Source organism: Calidris pugnax, unplaced genomic scaffold, assembly GCF_001431845.1.
Source record: "Calidris pugnax isolate Ruff unplaced genomic scaffold, ASM143184v1 scaffold516, whole genome shotgun sequence".
Taxonomy (NCBI): Eukaryota; Metazoa; Chordata; class Aves; order Charadriiformes; family Scolopacidae; genus Calidris; species Calidris pugnax.
Window position 1 is genome coordinate 129,105 of NW_015091408.1, and position 14,824 is coordinate 143,928.

Consider the following 14,824-nt stretch of genomic DNA (forward strand, 5'->3'; position numbering starts at 1 on the left):
GAGCCACGCTGGGGTGCGATGGGGGTGGGAAGACCCCCGTGGGTGGGAGCTGTGGGGGGGGAATGGTGGGAAGCCAGCACAAACAGGGGGGCTCCTCCTTGCCCCACGCCGTGCCACCCTTGCCCTCATCCTTTTCCACAAGCCCTGTCCTTGCCAGGCAAGAAGCAAAGGGAGAGGTTTCCCCTCATCTAGGACACGAATTCTGTCTGTTCTCAGACCCCCCGGGGTCTGAGACACCCCCCATCACGACCAGGACCCCCTCTCGCCTTGGAGCTTCCCTTCAAAATCAGGGATCTTTTTGGGAAAAGGTCGCCTTTCCCCCCCAACCCTGCCCAAGCTGGTGAAGGGTCTCACCCTGCCTGCGCTGCCCGGTGCTCTGGTCCCCGGGGAGCAGCGTGGTCCCGGCCGGGCAAACCCCCCCCGTGGTTATTTATTGCAGCAATAAAGTTTGGAGGAGCAGTGAGTGATTTTGGAGGTCCTGCCATCCTACAACACCCAGGGGACGAGGCGGGGGGAGGGGTCTGCCCTGTCCCCCCATCACCCACGGCTGGTGGAAACACCCAACGATGGGTTCCCTGAAGCTGGTGGAGCCACCACGAGGTGTCAGCAGACACCGTGGCCTCCTGGCACCCCACCGGCCCCACAGCACCCCAAACTGCTGCCTGGAGCATAGGGGTGCGGTGGCTGCTGTCCCACATCCCTGGGGGGGACCCTCTCCATGTCCCCCACCCCCCAGCAGCCTGGGACCGCAGCCCCCCCAGCCTCGCACCGCAAGGATGTGGCCACCCCAACCCTGGGGAGTCTCGGGGGACCCCCATTCCCATCTCTCGGTGCGTTGCACTCCCCCCCCTCCACCACCCGGGATGGGGGGACAAGATCTGTGTCCCCCTGTGTCACCCTGGGGCTGTCACCCCTCGGTGGGGACCGTGCCACCGCCTGGCTGTGACGCCCACGGTGCTGGCCCGCGGCCCGAGCCGGCAGCCCCAGTGAATGCCGGGGATTTTCCACTGGGAGAGGACTGGATGTTCCACGGGGTGGCCCCCCGTGACCCCCACTCCCACGGCAAGGGGGGTGTGTGTGTGTGTGGGGAGGGATGTCACCCCCTTGGAGCCAGGAGCCCCCCCATCCCCTCCCAGCCAACCCCCCCCTTGCAGACCCCACCCCAATGCAGGTTCCTCGCTGGTTCCTGCCCGTCCCCCTGCCCATGAAGCCCACCTCCCCCTGCTCTGCGGCACTGCTGGGAGGGGACTGGATGTTCCATGGGGTGGCCCCCCGTGACCCCCACTCCCACGGCAAGATGTGTGTGTGTGTGTGGGGAGGGATGTCACCACCTTGGAGCCAGGACCCCCCCATCTCCTCCCAGCCAGCCCCCCCATTGCAGACTCCACCCCGATGCAGGTTCCTCGCTGGTTCCTGCCCGTCCCCCTGCCCATGAAGCCCACCTCCCCCTGCTCTGCGGCACTGGGGGGGGCTCAGACAAACTGGGGGTGTCCCCCGTGGGAGGCGTTTGCAGCTGGGCAGGGCTGTGGCTGAGTCATGGTGGAGGAATCCCTCTGGGGCGAGGGCAGGGCCCGTGACTCACCCCCCCTTGTTTATGGGGCTTGGCTGGGCCCAGCACCCGTCGGCTCGCACGGGATCCCGCCGATCCGGAGGGATCCGGGGTAGACTCTTGGGGCGAGTGGGGGTGTCTTTCCAGAAGGGACCCTCAGGGTGAGGGGCAACCAGCCCCCACCGTCTCATTTCTAGATGCAGATTGGCTGCAGTGCAGGGAAAAAAATGCATAATCCCATCCCATGGGTCCCTCACCCATCCCATCCCACCCCATGGGTCCCTCACCCATCCCATCCCACCCCATCCTAGGGGTTCCTCACCCAGGTTGGAAGAGCTTGGAGCAACCTGGTCTGGTGGGAGGTGTCCCTGCCCAGGGCAGGGTGAGGGGAGGAATGAGGTGGTCCTTAAGGTCCTTTCCCACCCAAACCATTCTGTGATCCCCCACCTCGCACCCATTTCCCCCCAGGACCTGGGCATCTGAGCAGTTGTATCCCCCCATGCCCATGAAATAATCACATTATTTCCCACCCTGGGGCTGCTGGGAGCAAACTGGGGGGCATGGGGAACCCAGGGGGTGGGCACAGGAGGGGCTCCTGAACCAGTGTTCAGGGGTCTGTCATGTCAGAGGGAGCGGTGTGGGGGTTAAGGTCCTTTCCCACCCAAACCATTCCGTGATCCCCCACCTCGCACCCATTTTCCCCCAGGACCTGGGCATCTGAGCAGTTGTATCCCCCCATGCCCATGAAATAATCACATTATTTCCCACCCTGGGGCTGCTGGGAGCAAACTGGGGGGCATGGGGAACCCAGGGGGTGGGCACAGGAGGGGCTCCTGAACCAGTGTTCAGGGGTCTGTCATGGCAGAGGGAGCGTTGTGGGGGCATCAGTGTGGGCAGGGGGTGGTTTCTGTGCCCCTGTTCCTCCTGGAGATCCCTGGGGCACTTTGCATCGCACCATAGGGCAGGTGGGGAGGGGGACAACATGGGGAGGGGGCTGCCAGGCTCCAGTTTAGGGGGCTCAGACCCACGCTCTGGTCCTCATGTCCCCGGTGGGATTAGCTCCGGGCACCCAGCTCACCCAGCCCTGGTGCTGCACCAGCCTCCAGGTCCCACGTGGCGCAAGGTTCGGTAGATTTCAGAAAAATGCCCCAAATATGTTGCCCCATGGTCCTCTCCAGCCACCACCTCTCTGGGAGAAGGAAGACACGTTTCCTGTGCAGCCACCAGAGATGGAAAGGTTGGTTGTCTTCAAAGGTTGGCTGTCTTTGAGATGCTCGAGGTCAGGACACCCAGAGTTTCACCAGATGAGGATTTACCTCATGGGTGGGTGGCAACTGAGGGTTTGAAGGGAAAAGCCAGGTGTCCTACCCCTGGAGCAGCCCCCTGCCAAGATGGTCACCACCCTGGAGGAAGCCCTGGCCTCCTGCATTGCCACCTTCCACGAGTGCTTCATGGGGCTGAGCATGGGGACACCCAGGACTGAGCCCCACCAGCATCCTCACCTCTCTCCCCACCACTGGGACAGATGTGGGGTTCGGGGAAGGGCTTGTTCCTCCCAGATGGGTCCCCCCCTCTGCCAAAACCATCCATTGCGGTTGATGCCTACCTGTGCCATGGTTGGTGAACACCATCCTTGTCCCCTGCTGATGCTCTGTGCCGGGAACAACTGGATGAGCACACCTTCTGGGTGCTGACGAAGGACCTGGAGGACAAGGACAACATGATGGCCTTCAAGAAGTCTCATGGTGGTCCTCCTGGGCTGCTTCTGTAGCGACTTCCGTGCCAAGGCTCATGGCCCTGCCAGCCACCATCAAGCCCTACCCCATAGCTTGAATTAAAGCTTGACTAAAACTGCTGTCACCTCCCCAGTCCCACCACGGAGCCTGTTCCTTTGCACTGGGGCCACTGGGATGGGAGAAGTGGGGACCATTTGCCTTGGGGGTTCCCGGGCCACCCAGAAAGCTGGCGATGTGGGGGCTTGGGGGGGGTATGGGTTGGTGACCATCTTTCCACAGGGAGCCCCAAGGGATGTCCCTGTCCTTCCCAGTCCCTGCACCCATCCCTTGGCTGGTCCCTGGGTCCCCAGACTCCCCAGTAGGAGCTGGCAGCTCCTCCCAGTAGCACCCAAACCCGCTTACCCCCCGCTAATGGGATCATACAGCTCGTTAGGCAAAAATGAGGTGCGGGCGAAACCACCTGCTGCTGGGAAAGCCTGGGGGCGAGGGGGCTACCCGGGGTTGGGCTATAAATGCCCATCGTGCCCTGGCCACAGCACCCCAGCTCCTGGCTCCTGCCTGATCTGCGTCCACCCCGGTGAGTCCCTGCTCCCCATCCTCCCACATCCCTCATCGTGCAGCTTCTCCCCCCAATTTGGACCAATTTGGGCAGGGTGGTGGGAGACGGACCCCCCCGTTGCCACCTCCAAGCCTGCCCTGACCCCATCCCCGGGTGCTCTACCCTCCAGGTGCTGGAGAAGGTGGCCATGGCGTATCCCCTGGAGCAGGCGCTGGCCGTGATGGTCACCACCTTCCACAAGTACTCGGGGAAGGAAGGGGACAAGTACAAGCTCAGCAAGGCGGAGCTCAAGGACCTGCTCAACAAGGAGCTGCCCATCTTCGGGAGCGTAAGTGGCCACGGGGACACGTCCCTTGGAGGTCCTCAAGGCGCGGGTGGGAGACACCATGGTGGCAGAAGTCAACCAGCCTGGGTTTTTTCTGGTGCAAAGCGGGTTGAGATGAGGTGGTCTCTGGAATTCCCCAAAGCGTGGACAACTTGGGACAAGCTGAGACCTCTAGGGCAGGCCATGGAGAGAAGGAGGGACAGGAGGGACAAGGCCAGGAGGACCCAAGCTCGACTGTGTCGACTGTGCTCACAGCAAAAGGAAACTTGACTTTCTTACACCCACAGAAATATTTTGATTGGCAAAGAAAACAGTCCTTCCATTTCTTTCTTTTTTTTTTTTTTTTAAAAGATTTTTTTTTTTTTTGTTTAACCTTCACTTCGCTCTTCTGGCTTGTGGTTTAAACTGGGAGGAGACATTTTTTTTTTTTTCTTCTTTTTAGCCCAACTTCCTCGTAACTGAGAGGCATAGCTGCATAGCCGTGCCAGCACGCCCCAGGTCACGCCAAAGCCACCTGCATTTCTAAAGGCCACCCCCTTCCAAACAGCAAAGAGAAAACTCTCCTTCGAGGCAGGGGGAGGGAAGCCCAGGCTTTTTCCATCCTTCCACACCATGGGGCTGGATGGAGAAGCCCCTCCGTGCACCCCAAAACTGCTTACCCCCAACTTGCTCTCCTCCTGTCGCAGAAGCAAATGGACGAGGTGGAGTTCAAGAGGCTCATGAACGACCTGGACCACAACAAGGACACTTCCTCGTAACTGAGAGGCATAGCTGCATAGCCGTGCCAGCACGCCCCAGGTCACGCCAAAGCCACCTGCATTTCTAAAGGCCACCCCCTTCCAAACAGCAAAGAGAAAACTCTCCTTCGAGGCAGGGGGAGGGAAGCCCAGGCTTTTTCCATCCTTCCACACCATGGGGCTGGATGGAGAAGCCCCTCCGTGCACCCCAAAACTGCTTACCCCCAACTTGCTCTCCTCCTGTCGCAGAAGCAAATGGACGAGGTGGAGTTCAAGAGGCTCATGAACGACCTGGACCACAACAAGGACAGCGAGGTGGACTTCAAGGAGTACGCCTGCTTCCTGGCCTGCATCACCATGGGCTTCAATGAGTTCTTCAAGGACGGCCCGGCCAAGCAGCCCCGCAAGAAGTGACCCCCCCCCAACTTTTCCTCCCCCCTGCCCCATTGCCCATGGCATCGCCGCGGGGCTTTCAATAAAAGCTTTGACAAAGCCTGGGTGTGCATCGGCAGGTTTTTGTGTGCCGTAGGTGTCGCGGGCAGCTGGGGTGACTCATGTCTTCCTCCTCCAGCTCAGTGGGATTTTCCACTCTGCGACTCAGCCCCGGGAGGCATTTATAAAATTTATTTATTTATTTATTTTTCCCCTTCAGAAAAGCCTCAGCAAAACAGCTCAGGGCCACCTCCGAGCAACGAACTCGGACACCCCCCTGGCTGCAAACCATCCTTGCTGGCTCAGGAAGGGCTTCAGCGCATATTTGGCTCAAAAAATACACCAGACTCCCTGAGCCCAGCTCAGCTCGTAGGTTGGCACAAGCTGCCCTTGGGCAACACGTTGGGTTTGGGGAGAGAAAGCTGGTCTGGAGGAACCGGACGGTCAGATGCAAGTTTGTGCAAAGCACAAAAGCCAGAGCGTGTCCTCAGTTCCCCCAGAGAAGAACCATGTTTGGAGGGGAGCCTTAGTCCCCTTGGGATGTGGGGAAGGCCGTGGTGGGGGACCTCATTGGAGAAGGTCAACCTGAGCACCCCCCAGGTTTACACAGAGCCTTGGGGCTGCAGAAAAGTGGCATTTTCCTGGGTGCATCAGCCTGTGATGCCGGTTGGGAAGCACTGGGCTCACCCCCCCTCCACCTCCCTGTAGCTCACCACAGCTCCCAGCAGGTCCGGGCTGGTTCGCAGAAGGTGCTGCAGCTGCTCTCCAGCTTTTCCCAGCAGCTACAGAACTCCACAGAAACCACCCCAGATCCAAAAAAGCCCTGACAAAAACCTCTGCATCGTTGCACGGCAGAGCAGATCCCTGGCAGAGCCCCTCCCTGAGCCCCCCAGGTCCTCACCAAGCCCCCAAGTCCTTCCAGCAGCTCCAAACTTTGCTCTTCTCCCTCCCAGAGTCTTTATAAGAGCCCACAGGGGCTTCTGCCCCCTCCCACTAATTTACACCAGTTTTCACTTGCTAACGGGGAGATGAGGTTCAGGCTTGGGGTTTTTTTTTGGGGCCAGAATCATCCTTAAAGAAACCCCTGACTTGAGGAGATGCTGTTTCACATCCTGCTGGGGGATCAGAGCAACCTGGAGATGACAGAGGGGTTTCATCCCCTGGGTTTTGTCACTCTGGTCCCCGCAGCGGCGGGTACCTTTGTCCCAGGGGGGCTCAACCAGGCCTGGGGACATGGGGGGACACTCGGGGTGTTTGTCAGCTCTTACACCACGGTGGGGGGAGGTTGCAAATTGCTGGCTCCTGGCTTTCCCCCTCAAAGATCCCAGACACGTGCCTGGGACACGCAGACACCAAAATAGTGCTCCGTTACACAACGGGGCGTTGTGACGCGCTGCCCTCGCAGTTAGGGAACAGAAATCGCTCAGAGTCGAGTTAAAAACAGAAAAAAAAAAAAAAACCCAACCCTTTTCCAAAGCCCAGCACAACAACAACAAAACCCTGGACAAACCCCGCTTGGGTTTGTGTGGCTTCAGCCATTCCTGGGGTCGCTGCCAAAAAACCGTCTTGGCATCGCCCGCCCTCGCTTCATCCCCTTATCCCTGGGGATTCTCCTCCAACAGGGGGTCCCCATCCAGCCCCTGGGGACACTTTTCCCTCTTTCTAACCCTACCCAGCCCCCTTGGCAGTGCGGGAGAAGGAGGGTTTGGGGGGATCGGGGCTGTTCCTGGGGTTTCCTCTCTTCCTTTGCCAACCAATGTCGGGACAGACGCTGGATCCGCGTCGGTGCCTCCCCACCCGGGGGGAGGGAGGGAGGTGGCCCAGGCAGGGCTATAAATGCCTGGGCTTGACTCCGACTCGCCTCCCGCCCTGCCCGTCCTCCGTTGCTTCAGTTCAGCTCTCGGTGAGTTGTGCTTTTATTTTTTTTCCCCCTACAAGGCTCCCTTCCCCCTCGACCTGCTCTCCAGATGCTCTCCAGATGTTGCCCGTGGTGCAGCTGCCCCCTCCCGCAGTGGGGTCCCCCATCCCCTTCCTCCCCCTGAAGGTTTTTCCCCTGGGGTTCAGCATAGAATTATAGAATCGTGGTTTGGGTTGGAAGTGACCTTAAAGATCATCTCATTCCACCCCCCTGCTCTGGGCAAAGACACCTCCCACCAGACCAGGTTGCCCAGCATGAGGGTCCCGGTGGAGTGAGCCGGGCTTGAAGGATGTATCTCATCTTGTGGGGGGCTGGAAAAGCCCATGTGCTCTTTCCCTGCCCAATTTGGGCAGGAGGGGGCTGCTGTCTCCCCCCAAGTTCTCCCTTCCATCATGGGGGGGTTGCTCAGCATCAGTATTAGACGGCAATGCTCAGCCTGGCTCCTTGTGGGAGGGTGAAATTAAGGAAAAAGTGGTGGTGCATCCTGATGTGTGGCCAGGAGTGGGGCAGGGGGGCAGCCTGCACTGTCTGGGGGGCTGGGGGAGACCATCAGCCCCCCCGGTGTGGTGGTATCTGGGGACGCTGGACTCTGTTCTCACCCCCTTGTGCCTCCAGGCTCGTTGGCATCCCCCATGGCGTGTCCCCTGGAGCAAGCGCTGGCCGTGATGGTCGCCACCTTCCACAAGTACTCGGGCAAGGAGGGAGACAAGTACAAGCTCAGCAAGCAGGAGCTCAAGGACCTGCTCACGAAGGAGCTGCCCAGCTTCAGCGTAAGTGTGGGGCAGGGGGTGCCACGTCCCAAGGGCGACGCTGGGACTGGGGGATGTGGCCCTTGATGCAAAACCCCCATTTTAACCCCCAAAATCTTGCCCCCGGGCAGAGCCAAAGCAGCGAGGCCAGCTTACAGCAGCTCATGTCCCACCTGGACTGCAACAGCGACAACGAGGTGGATTTCCAAGAGTACGTCACCTTCCTGGCCTGCATGGCCATGATGTGCAATGAATTCTTCCAGGACTACCCCGACAAGATGCCCCGTAGGAAGTGAGCAGGGGCTGCCTGCCCCGGGGCTGCGTCCCCGTCCCCACCTCCCTCCCACCGCCCTCGTGATGCTCTTCCAATAAACGTTATTTTAAAAGAAAAGTCTTTCTCCTGCTTTGCGACGGGCTGGCTGCGCTTTCTTGCCCTGGAGACGGGGTGGGGAAAGACCCCCTTTTCCCTTCCGCGTTCCCGTTGCTGGGATGGGATAACGAGCGAGAGCAAGGAACGTTTTCCAGCTGGAATTTGCTCTGTTGCAGCAACGTGAGCCCTCGTAAAACGCCCACGGGGGCTGATCCGGTCCCCGCCGGCCACGTTAGTGAGTCAGCGGCCGGCAACACCCTGCCCCGTGGCCACGAGAAGCCATCCAGGGCAAGGCAGGAGCTTTCGCAGGCATTAATGCCTCCAGCCGGCGCCGTGATAACAATAAACTCTTTTTTTTTTTAAAATCATAATTATTGAGCTGGTGTGGGGTCAGCATCTGCCCCCGCCTCCCCTCCCCTGTGGGGTAGGACCACCCGTGTTGGGAAGTCACCCAGGACCCTCGTCCCTTCCCCACCCCAAGTGATTCCTGGGGTTTCTGTTGCATTCCTGCTCGGGGAGGGGTTATGGAGTGTGGAGGAGTGATGTCCCCCCCCAATACCCCCATCTGCCCCCCCCCCGGGCCACTGCTGTGGGAGGACTCAGCCCAGGGCTATAAATCCGAGGAGCCCCGTAGCCACAGCCCTCCCTTCCCCGCTCCGCAGCCTCTCCTGCTCTCCCTCCCCACCCCACCCCTCAACATCTGGGGGGCCAACCTGGGCTTGCTTGCCGGGCTCCAGATGTGCAGCATCCCCTTTGCAGATGTGGATGTCCATCCCCCCCTCCTCACCCTGCTGGGGGCTGGACCTTCATCAGTCGTCACAGGGCTGATCCCGGAGGCGATGCCATGAAGGCTTCCCTTTGTCCCTCCCCACCCCAAGGATGTCCCCTCTGCCAGCCCTGGGGCACCAGCGAGTGGAGATGCCATGAAGATTTTCCTTTGTGTCCCCCCCCTCCCCATCAAGGAAGTCCCCTCTGCCAGCCCTGGGGCTGCGTGTGGATGTGGCTGGGTGCCACCATGACTCATCCTGCAGTCACCAGCCCCAGCAGATGATGTTGCAGATGCTCAGAGCCCTCCCCCCCCCACAACATGGGGCCAGACTGAGCTGGGTCTGGAGGGGCTTTGCCCACCCCCTGCCCTGCTGGCACCAGGGCAAGCTGGAGGGTTGAGGAGCATCCCTCAGGGTGGAGTGGGAGCAATGTCCTGGGTGGTCCCCACTCCTCCCCCCAAAGGCTGGACCAGCTCCTGGCCGCTCTCTGGGGCTCCATCCCACAAGCTCCCCCTCCTCCAGGACTGGACCTGGACCATAACCAAGATGAGGAAGTGAATTTCTAGGAGGATGTCCCCTTCCTGGGGATCTGGGCCATGATCTACAGCCGTACACTGAAGAGAAGCAAAATTCCTGAGCCAGCCAGGGGGAGGGGAAGTCCCCAGGGACCTTTTGGAGTCCTTTTGTAAGGACCTTTCAGTAAGTTCTTTGTGATTTCCTAAAGTTTTTTTTCCTGTGTGTCTGGCTGTTTGTGAACTTTAAATAAATTAAAACCTGATGGATGGCACCGGTTTTTCTCCTGTTGGGGGTGGGAGGGAGGGAAGCAAAATTCCTGAGCCAGCTGGGGCGGGGGGTGGTCCCCAGGGACCTTTTGGAGTCCTTTTGTAAGGACCTTTCAGTAAGTTCTTTGTGATTTCCTAAAGTTTTTTTTTTCCTGTGTGACTGGCTGTTTGTGAACTTTAAATAAATTAAAACCTGATGGATGGCACCGGTTTTTCTCCTGTTGGGGGTGGGAGGGAGGGACTCGGGGAGGGGCTGCTCCTGGTGCTCCTGTCCCCCACATGGACCCTGGTGGGTGCTGGTGATGCTCTGCCAGGAATCCAGGAGGATTCCTGCCGGGGGTCCCACCCAGGCTCTGCACCCTCAGCTTCACAAAGGCTGGTTTGCCAGGAGCTGGGGGTTGAAGCTCATCCCCCTGCTCCCCCAAACGGAGGGCGTAGGGCTCGTTCCATGAACTCCAGCTTCTTGTGAGATCCAATGCTCACTTGAGCATCAATATTAGGGAAAAAAAATTGAAAAAAAAAAATACATACATCCCTACAGGCTCAGTGGAACACTCGAGAGTGTGACCGCACCCCAGAGGGAGGTGAAAGCTGGTCTCTTCTCACAGGTAATTAACAATAGAACGAGAGGGAACGGCTTCAAGCTCCAACAGGGGAGGTTTAGATTGAACATTAGGAAGGAATTTTTCACTGAAAGAGTGGTCGGGCGTTGGAACAGGCTGCCCAGGGAGGGGGTGGAGTCACCGTCCCTGGATGTGTTTAAGGGACGTTTAGATGCGGTGCTGAGGGACATGGTGTAGGGGAGGACTTTGTAGAGTAGGGGAGATGGTTGGACTCGATGATCCCAAGGGTCTCTTCCAACCTCAATGATTCTATGATTCTATGATTCTATGATTCTATGATTCTATGATTCTATGATTCATTGGTGGCCCTTTTTGGGCTCCATCTGTGAATATTTGAAGCTGGCATGATGCTGCTCAACAGGCATCCCAGCCCTCCTGCATCCGTCCACACCCCATCACCGCCCGGCCCTCGGGGTTGTACCGGCTCCATCCCTGGGGCACCAACACTCCCAGCCCCGTGGCCACAGAGCAGATACCAACACCCCCCGGCGGCTCTTGCACCAGAGCGTGGGTTGCCATGGCATGGTGGCCAGGCCCCAGGGCAGGGCATGTGCCCAGAGCTGCTGGTGCGTGGCTTCCGTGGCAGGTTGGGCAGCAAATGACAGTGTGAGGACCCACGGCACACGCCTGTCCCTTCTTTCCTGTCCCATGGCCCATGTGCGTCTCTCCTCCCGCCTCCCCACACGTGGCACAACCCTTCACACCTCCTCACGTGTGTCCTGCCACCTCTCACCCACACCGCACCAGTGTCCCATTGCTCAGCCTGGGGAGGAACGCACCCATCTCCCTCTGTGTTGGGTTTACCTGGCAAGGTTGTGGTAGCGGGGGGCTACAGGGGTGGCTTCTGTGAGAATAGAACAATAGAACGAGAGGGAACGGCTTCAAGCTCCAACAGGGGAGGTTTAGATTGAACATTAGGAAGGAATTTTTCACCCAAAGAGTGGTCGGGCGTTGGAACAGGCTGCCCAGGGAGGGGGTGGAGTCCCCATCCCTGGCTGTGTTTAAGGGCTGTTTAGATGCAGTGCTGAGGGACATGGTGTAGGGGAGGACTTTGGAGAGTAGGGGAGATGGTTGGACTCGATGATCCCAAGGGTCTCTTCCAACCTCAATGATTCTATGATTCTATGATTCTAAGCTGCTGGAAGGTTCCCCCATATCTGTCAGAGTCCATGCCAGCCAGGCTCCACAGTGGACCCTCCCCTGGCCAAGGCTGACCCCCATCAGCGATGGTGGTAGCATCTTTGTCATAACATATTTAAGAAGGGGAAAAAAAACCCCTTGCACCAAGTGCAGATGAAGAGAGGAGGGAGAATATGTATTTAAGAAGGGGAAAAAAAACACCCTTGCACAAGTGCAGATGAAGAGAGGAGGGAGAATATGTGACATCAGGGTCAGTGAAGAAGGAGGGGAGGAGCTGTTTCAGATGCCAGAGCAGAGATTCCCCTCCAGACTGTGATGAGGCAGGTTGTCTCACTGCAGCCCATGGAGGTCCACGGTGGAGCAGATATCACCCTGCAGCCCATGGAGGCCCACAGTGGAGCAGATATCCCCCTGCAGCCCATGGAGGCCCACAGTGGAGCAGATATCCCCCTGCAGCCCATGGAGGCCCACAGTGGAGCAGGAGGATGCATGAAGGAGGTTGTGACTCCATGAGAAGCCCACGTTGGAGCAGGCTCCTGGCAGGACCTGTGGCCCTGTGGAGAGAAAAGCCCACGCTGAAGAAGAAGAGTACAAAGATTCCTCCCCTGAGGAGGAAAGAGCGACAGAGACAATGTGTGATGAACCAACTACGACCCCCATTCCCCATCTTCCTGCATCGCTTGGATGTAGAAAAATCCGAAGTGAAGTTGAGCCCGGGTAGAAGGGAGTGGTGGGCTAAGTTGTTTATAAGGTTGGGTTCTATTTCTCATTATCCTAATCTGATTTGATTGGCAATAAATGAAACCAATTTCCCCAAGGTGAGTGTTCTGCCCATGACGGTAATTGCTGAGTGACCTCCCTGTCTGTATCTTGACCCAGGAACCTTTTGTTATGCTTTCTGTCCCTCATCCAGCTGAGGAGGGGAGTAACGGTGGCTTTGGTGGGCACCAGGCACCCAGCCAGGGTCAACCCACCACACCCTCCTGCACACAACCTGTCCCTTTGTTTCACTCTTTTGCAATTTAGGCTTTTTCTGGCACAGGTTCCTCATCCTCCTGGATTAGGAGGCTGATGGGAAGATGTTTCATCACCGTTGTCTTTCCCGTCTCCTGAAAGCCTTAATGGCTACCATGGACTTTTTGCTTTGCCCGTCCCACCAAGGATGGACTTGAGCTGAAGAGTTTGGGCATCCCGGGCCACAAGCTCCTCACCAGTCCCCCCTCAGAGCATCTTTCCCCCTGGACATGTGGGATTTAACAACCCATTCCAGGAACTGGGAACACCATGGGGTGTTCACCGTAAGTGGCAGTGTCCCCACAACTTCCAGCAATTGGCAATGATTGCCAATGCCCTCAGTCATCATCAGGCAGTTACGGCTGTCGGGAAAAGCCACCTCCTCAGACTGGTGGACAGGTTTCCGTCATGCTGACGTGCCCCAATTTGTCATGTCTGTCTTGGTTCCCTGTTGAGAAATGATTCAGGAGGAAGGCGGCTCGTGATTTTGGAGAGGTGGCTTTTGGGGTGGAATGCGTTGGCCGTCCCCCAGAACCCGTGCAGGGTGTTGGGCGCAGACCCCACACCTCCACCCAGATTCAACAGCATCGAGGCAGATGAACCAGGTCTCCCGTGGGGAAAAAATGGCATCATCCTACTGGAGACCCTCACCCAGCACCTTTCTTGTCATCCAGGAAAATTCCTCCTCCATCATCTCAGCAAAGACCTCCAAAGTCTGCAGGAATGTCCTGGCTCCTGGGAAAGCCCCTGCACAGTCACCGACCCACTGTGCTGGCTCCCTCAAAACATCCTTTTCGATGTTTCCGTGTTTTGCCCCAACGAGTTTGGTGCGTCCCCTCCCTCGTTAACAGTGGGAGCAGCCAGTTCCTGGAGTCAGGCAAGAAATCGCCACCTGGGCGTGCTGCGAAGCCTTGCACAATTTCTGGGGTTATTGCCCCGAAGAAAATTTGAGGGTGTCACTGAATCGTAGCTCTGGAAGAGTATAAAAGAGACCTCACCTCCACGGTGCAGTCACTGCTCCTGCCCGTTCCTCTCCTCCCGTGCACCATCTTCTGCAGAAGTCAGCTCCATCACCGCTCATAGGTAAGTAGGTCCTTGCCCAAGTGGTGGCTTCAGGCTTTGTGCTGCTAGAGGTGCCACCGGGGTGAGCCTGACCCTGCTGGGCAACCAGAGCCTGGTTGGGGTTCATGGAGGAGAGGGGAGTCCTCTTCCTCCAAGGGGATTTAACGTTTTGCTGCCTGTCCCTCCCCAGCAAGATGAAAACCGACCTGGAGCTTGCCTTGGAGTGCATCATCAACATCTACCACCAGTATGCTGTGAAGAAGCCCATTGATGACTACCTGTCCAAGGATGAGTTCTCGGAGCTGCTGAAGAAGAATGCCAAGCCCTTCCTCCACAACACCAGCCCGGTAAGAGCCAAATGTGGCCCAATTCTCCTATCACTGGCAAGAGCTCGCAGGAGTGGTGGCCTCCTTGGGCCATGGCGGTTGCCAAGAGCCTCCCAAAGGGGAGAGAGGGATTTTCTAGGGTTTTTCTGAATCCACACAGCTCCTTGCTGGGTGAGACTCATGGTGTCGTGGTGGGTTGGCTTCTTCAGGCTGACTCTTTTCCATGTTTGTCTTGCTGCAGCCTAATACGCCTGTTGACGACTACATAGCCAACCTCTTCAAGAAAGCTGACCGCAACCGGGATGGTCGCCTGAAGTTCACCGAGTTCCTGACCACGCTGAATCTTGTAGTCATTGATGCCCATAATAAGTCCCACCACCCTCACGGCCACGATCACGGCCACGACCACAGCCACGGTCCCAGGAATTGAAGTGGTTCCCAGGGTGACTGTGCCCATGGGATTGTGCTCCTCCAGCAGCATCATCCCTTCCCTTTGTCACCTCAAAGCACAGAAAAACCTGTAACCGAAACTTTGTCACCTGCTTCTGCCTATGACAATGAAATAAAATGTATTTCTTCAAGCACCAAATGCATCCGTATGACTTGTCCTGTTGTCTCCAGGGAGGACGCAATGTGCACCCAGCTCATGGCTGAGGGACTTAAATGCAGATTGAACTGGAGAAGCCATGGGAAAGGGAAGGTGGGATGGAGGGACCTTGGTCCCTGCAGAGCTGG

At 58.0% G+C, this 14,824-nt stretch overlaps 3 protein-coding genes and 1 long non-coding RNA gene across 5 annotated transcripts; 3 read left to right on the forward strand and 1 right to left on the reverse strand.

Moving 5' to 3' along the window:
* Positions 1–2,322: 2,322 nt before the first annotated feature.
* Positions 2,323–4,916, reverse strand: LOC106899554. Of its 2 annotated transcripts, none has more exons than XR_001414060.1 (3): positions 4,829–4,916; positions 3,156–3,251; positions 2,323–2,738 (listed from the first exon to the last, which is right to left on the reverse strand). It is a non-coding gene; the product is annotated as an uncharacterized LOC106899554 (long non-coding RNA). The 2 variants fall into 2 exon arrangements; XR_001414059.1 differs by having other exon boundaries at positions 2,323–2,761.
* On the forward strand, positions 4,032–5,389 carry LOC106899553 (protein S100-A4-like). Its single transcript, XM_014961428.1, has 2 exons — positions 4,032–4,172; positions 5,156–5,389. The coding sequence occupies exons 1-2, from the start codon at positions 4,032–4,034 to the stop codon at positions 5,318–5,320; spliced, it is 306 nt and encodes a 101-aa protein (XP_014816914.1). The 3' UTR covers positions 5,321–5,389.
* Positions 5,390–7,090: 1,701 nt separating this feature from the next.
* Positions 7,091–8,396, forward strand: LOC106899551 (protein S100-A4-like). Its single transcript, XM_014961427.1, has 3 exons — positions 7,091–7,241; positions 7,872–8,026; positions 8,137–8,396. Exons 1-3 carry the CDS (start codon positions 7,175–7,177, stop codon positions 8,299–8,301), a joined length of 387 nt encoding a protein of 128 aa, XP_014816913.1. The 5' UTR covers positions 7,091–7,174; the 3' UTR covers positions 8,302–8,396.
* A 5,561-nt stretch (positions 8,397–13,957) lies between these two features.
* Positions 13,958–14,584, forward strand: LOC106899587 (protein S100-A7-like). Its single transcript, XM_014961464.1, has 2 exons — positions 13,958–14,110; positions 14,331–14,584. The coding sequence occupies exons 1-2, from the start codon at positions 13,958–13,960 to the stop codon at positions 14,517–14,519; spliced, it is 342 nt and encodes a 113-aa protein (XP_014816950.1). The 3' UTR covers positions 14,520–14,584.
* Positions 14,585–14,824: the final 240 nt, after the last annotated feature.

Coding starts and splice junctions, on each gene's coding strand:
- LOC106899587 (XM_014961464.1), top strand. CDS start 13,958: ATGAAAACCGACCTGGAGCTTGCCTTGGAGTGCATCATCAACATCTAC. Junction 14,111..14,330: donor TCCTCCACAACACCAGCCCG/GTAAGAGCCAAA, acceptor GTCTTGCTGCAG/CCTAATACGCCTGTTGACGA.
- LOC106899553 (XM_014961428.1), top strand. CDS start 4,032: ATGGCGTATCCCCTGGAGCAGGCGCTGGCCGTGATGGTCACCACCTTC. Junction 4,173..5,155: donor AGCTGCCCATCTTCGGGAGC/GTAAGTGGCCAC, acceptor CTCCTGTCGCAG/AAGCAAATGGACGAGGTGGA.
- LOC106899551 (XM_014961427.1), top strand. CDS start 7,175: ATGCCTGGGCTTGACTCCGACTCGCCTCCCGCCCTGCCCGTCCTCCGT. Junction 7,242..7,871: donor TTGCTTCAGTTCAGCTCTCG/GTGAGTTGTGCT, acceptor TTGTGCCTCCAG/GCTCGTTGGCATCCCCCATG. Junction 8,027..8,136: donor AGGAGCTGCCCAGCTTCAGC/GTAAGTGTGGGG, acceptor GCCCCCGGGCAG/AGCCAAAGCAGCGAGGCCAG.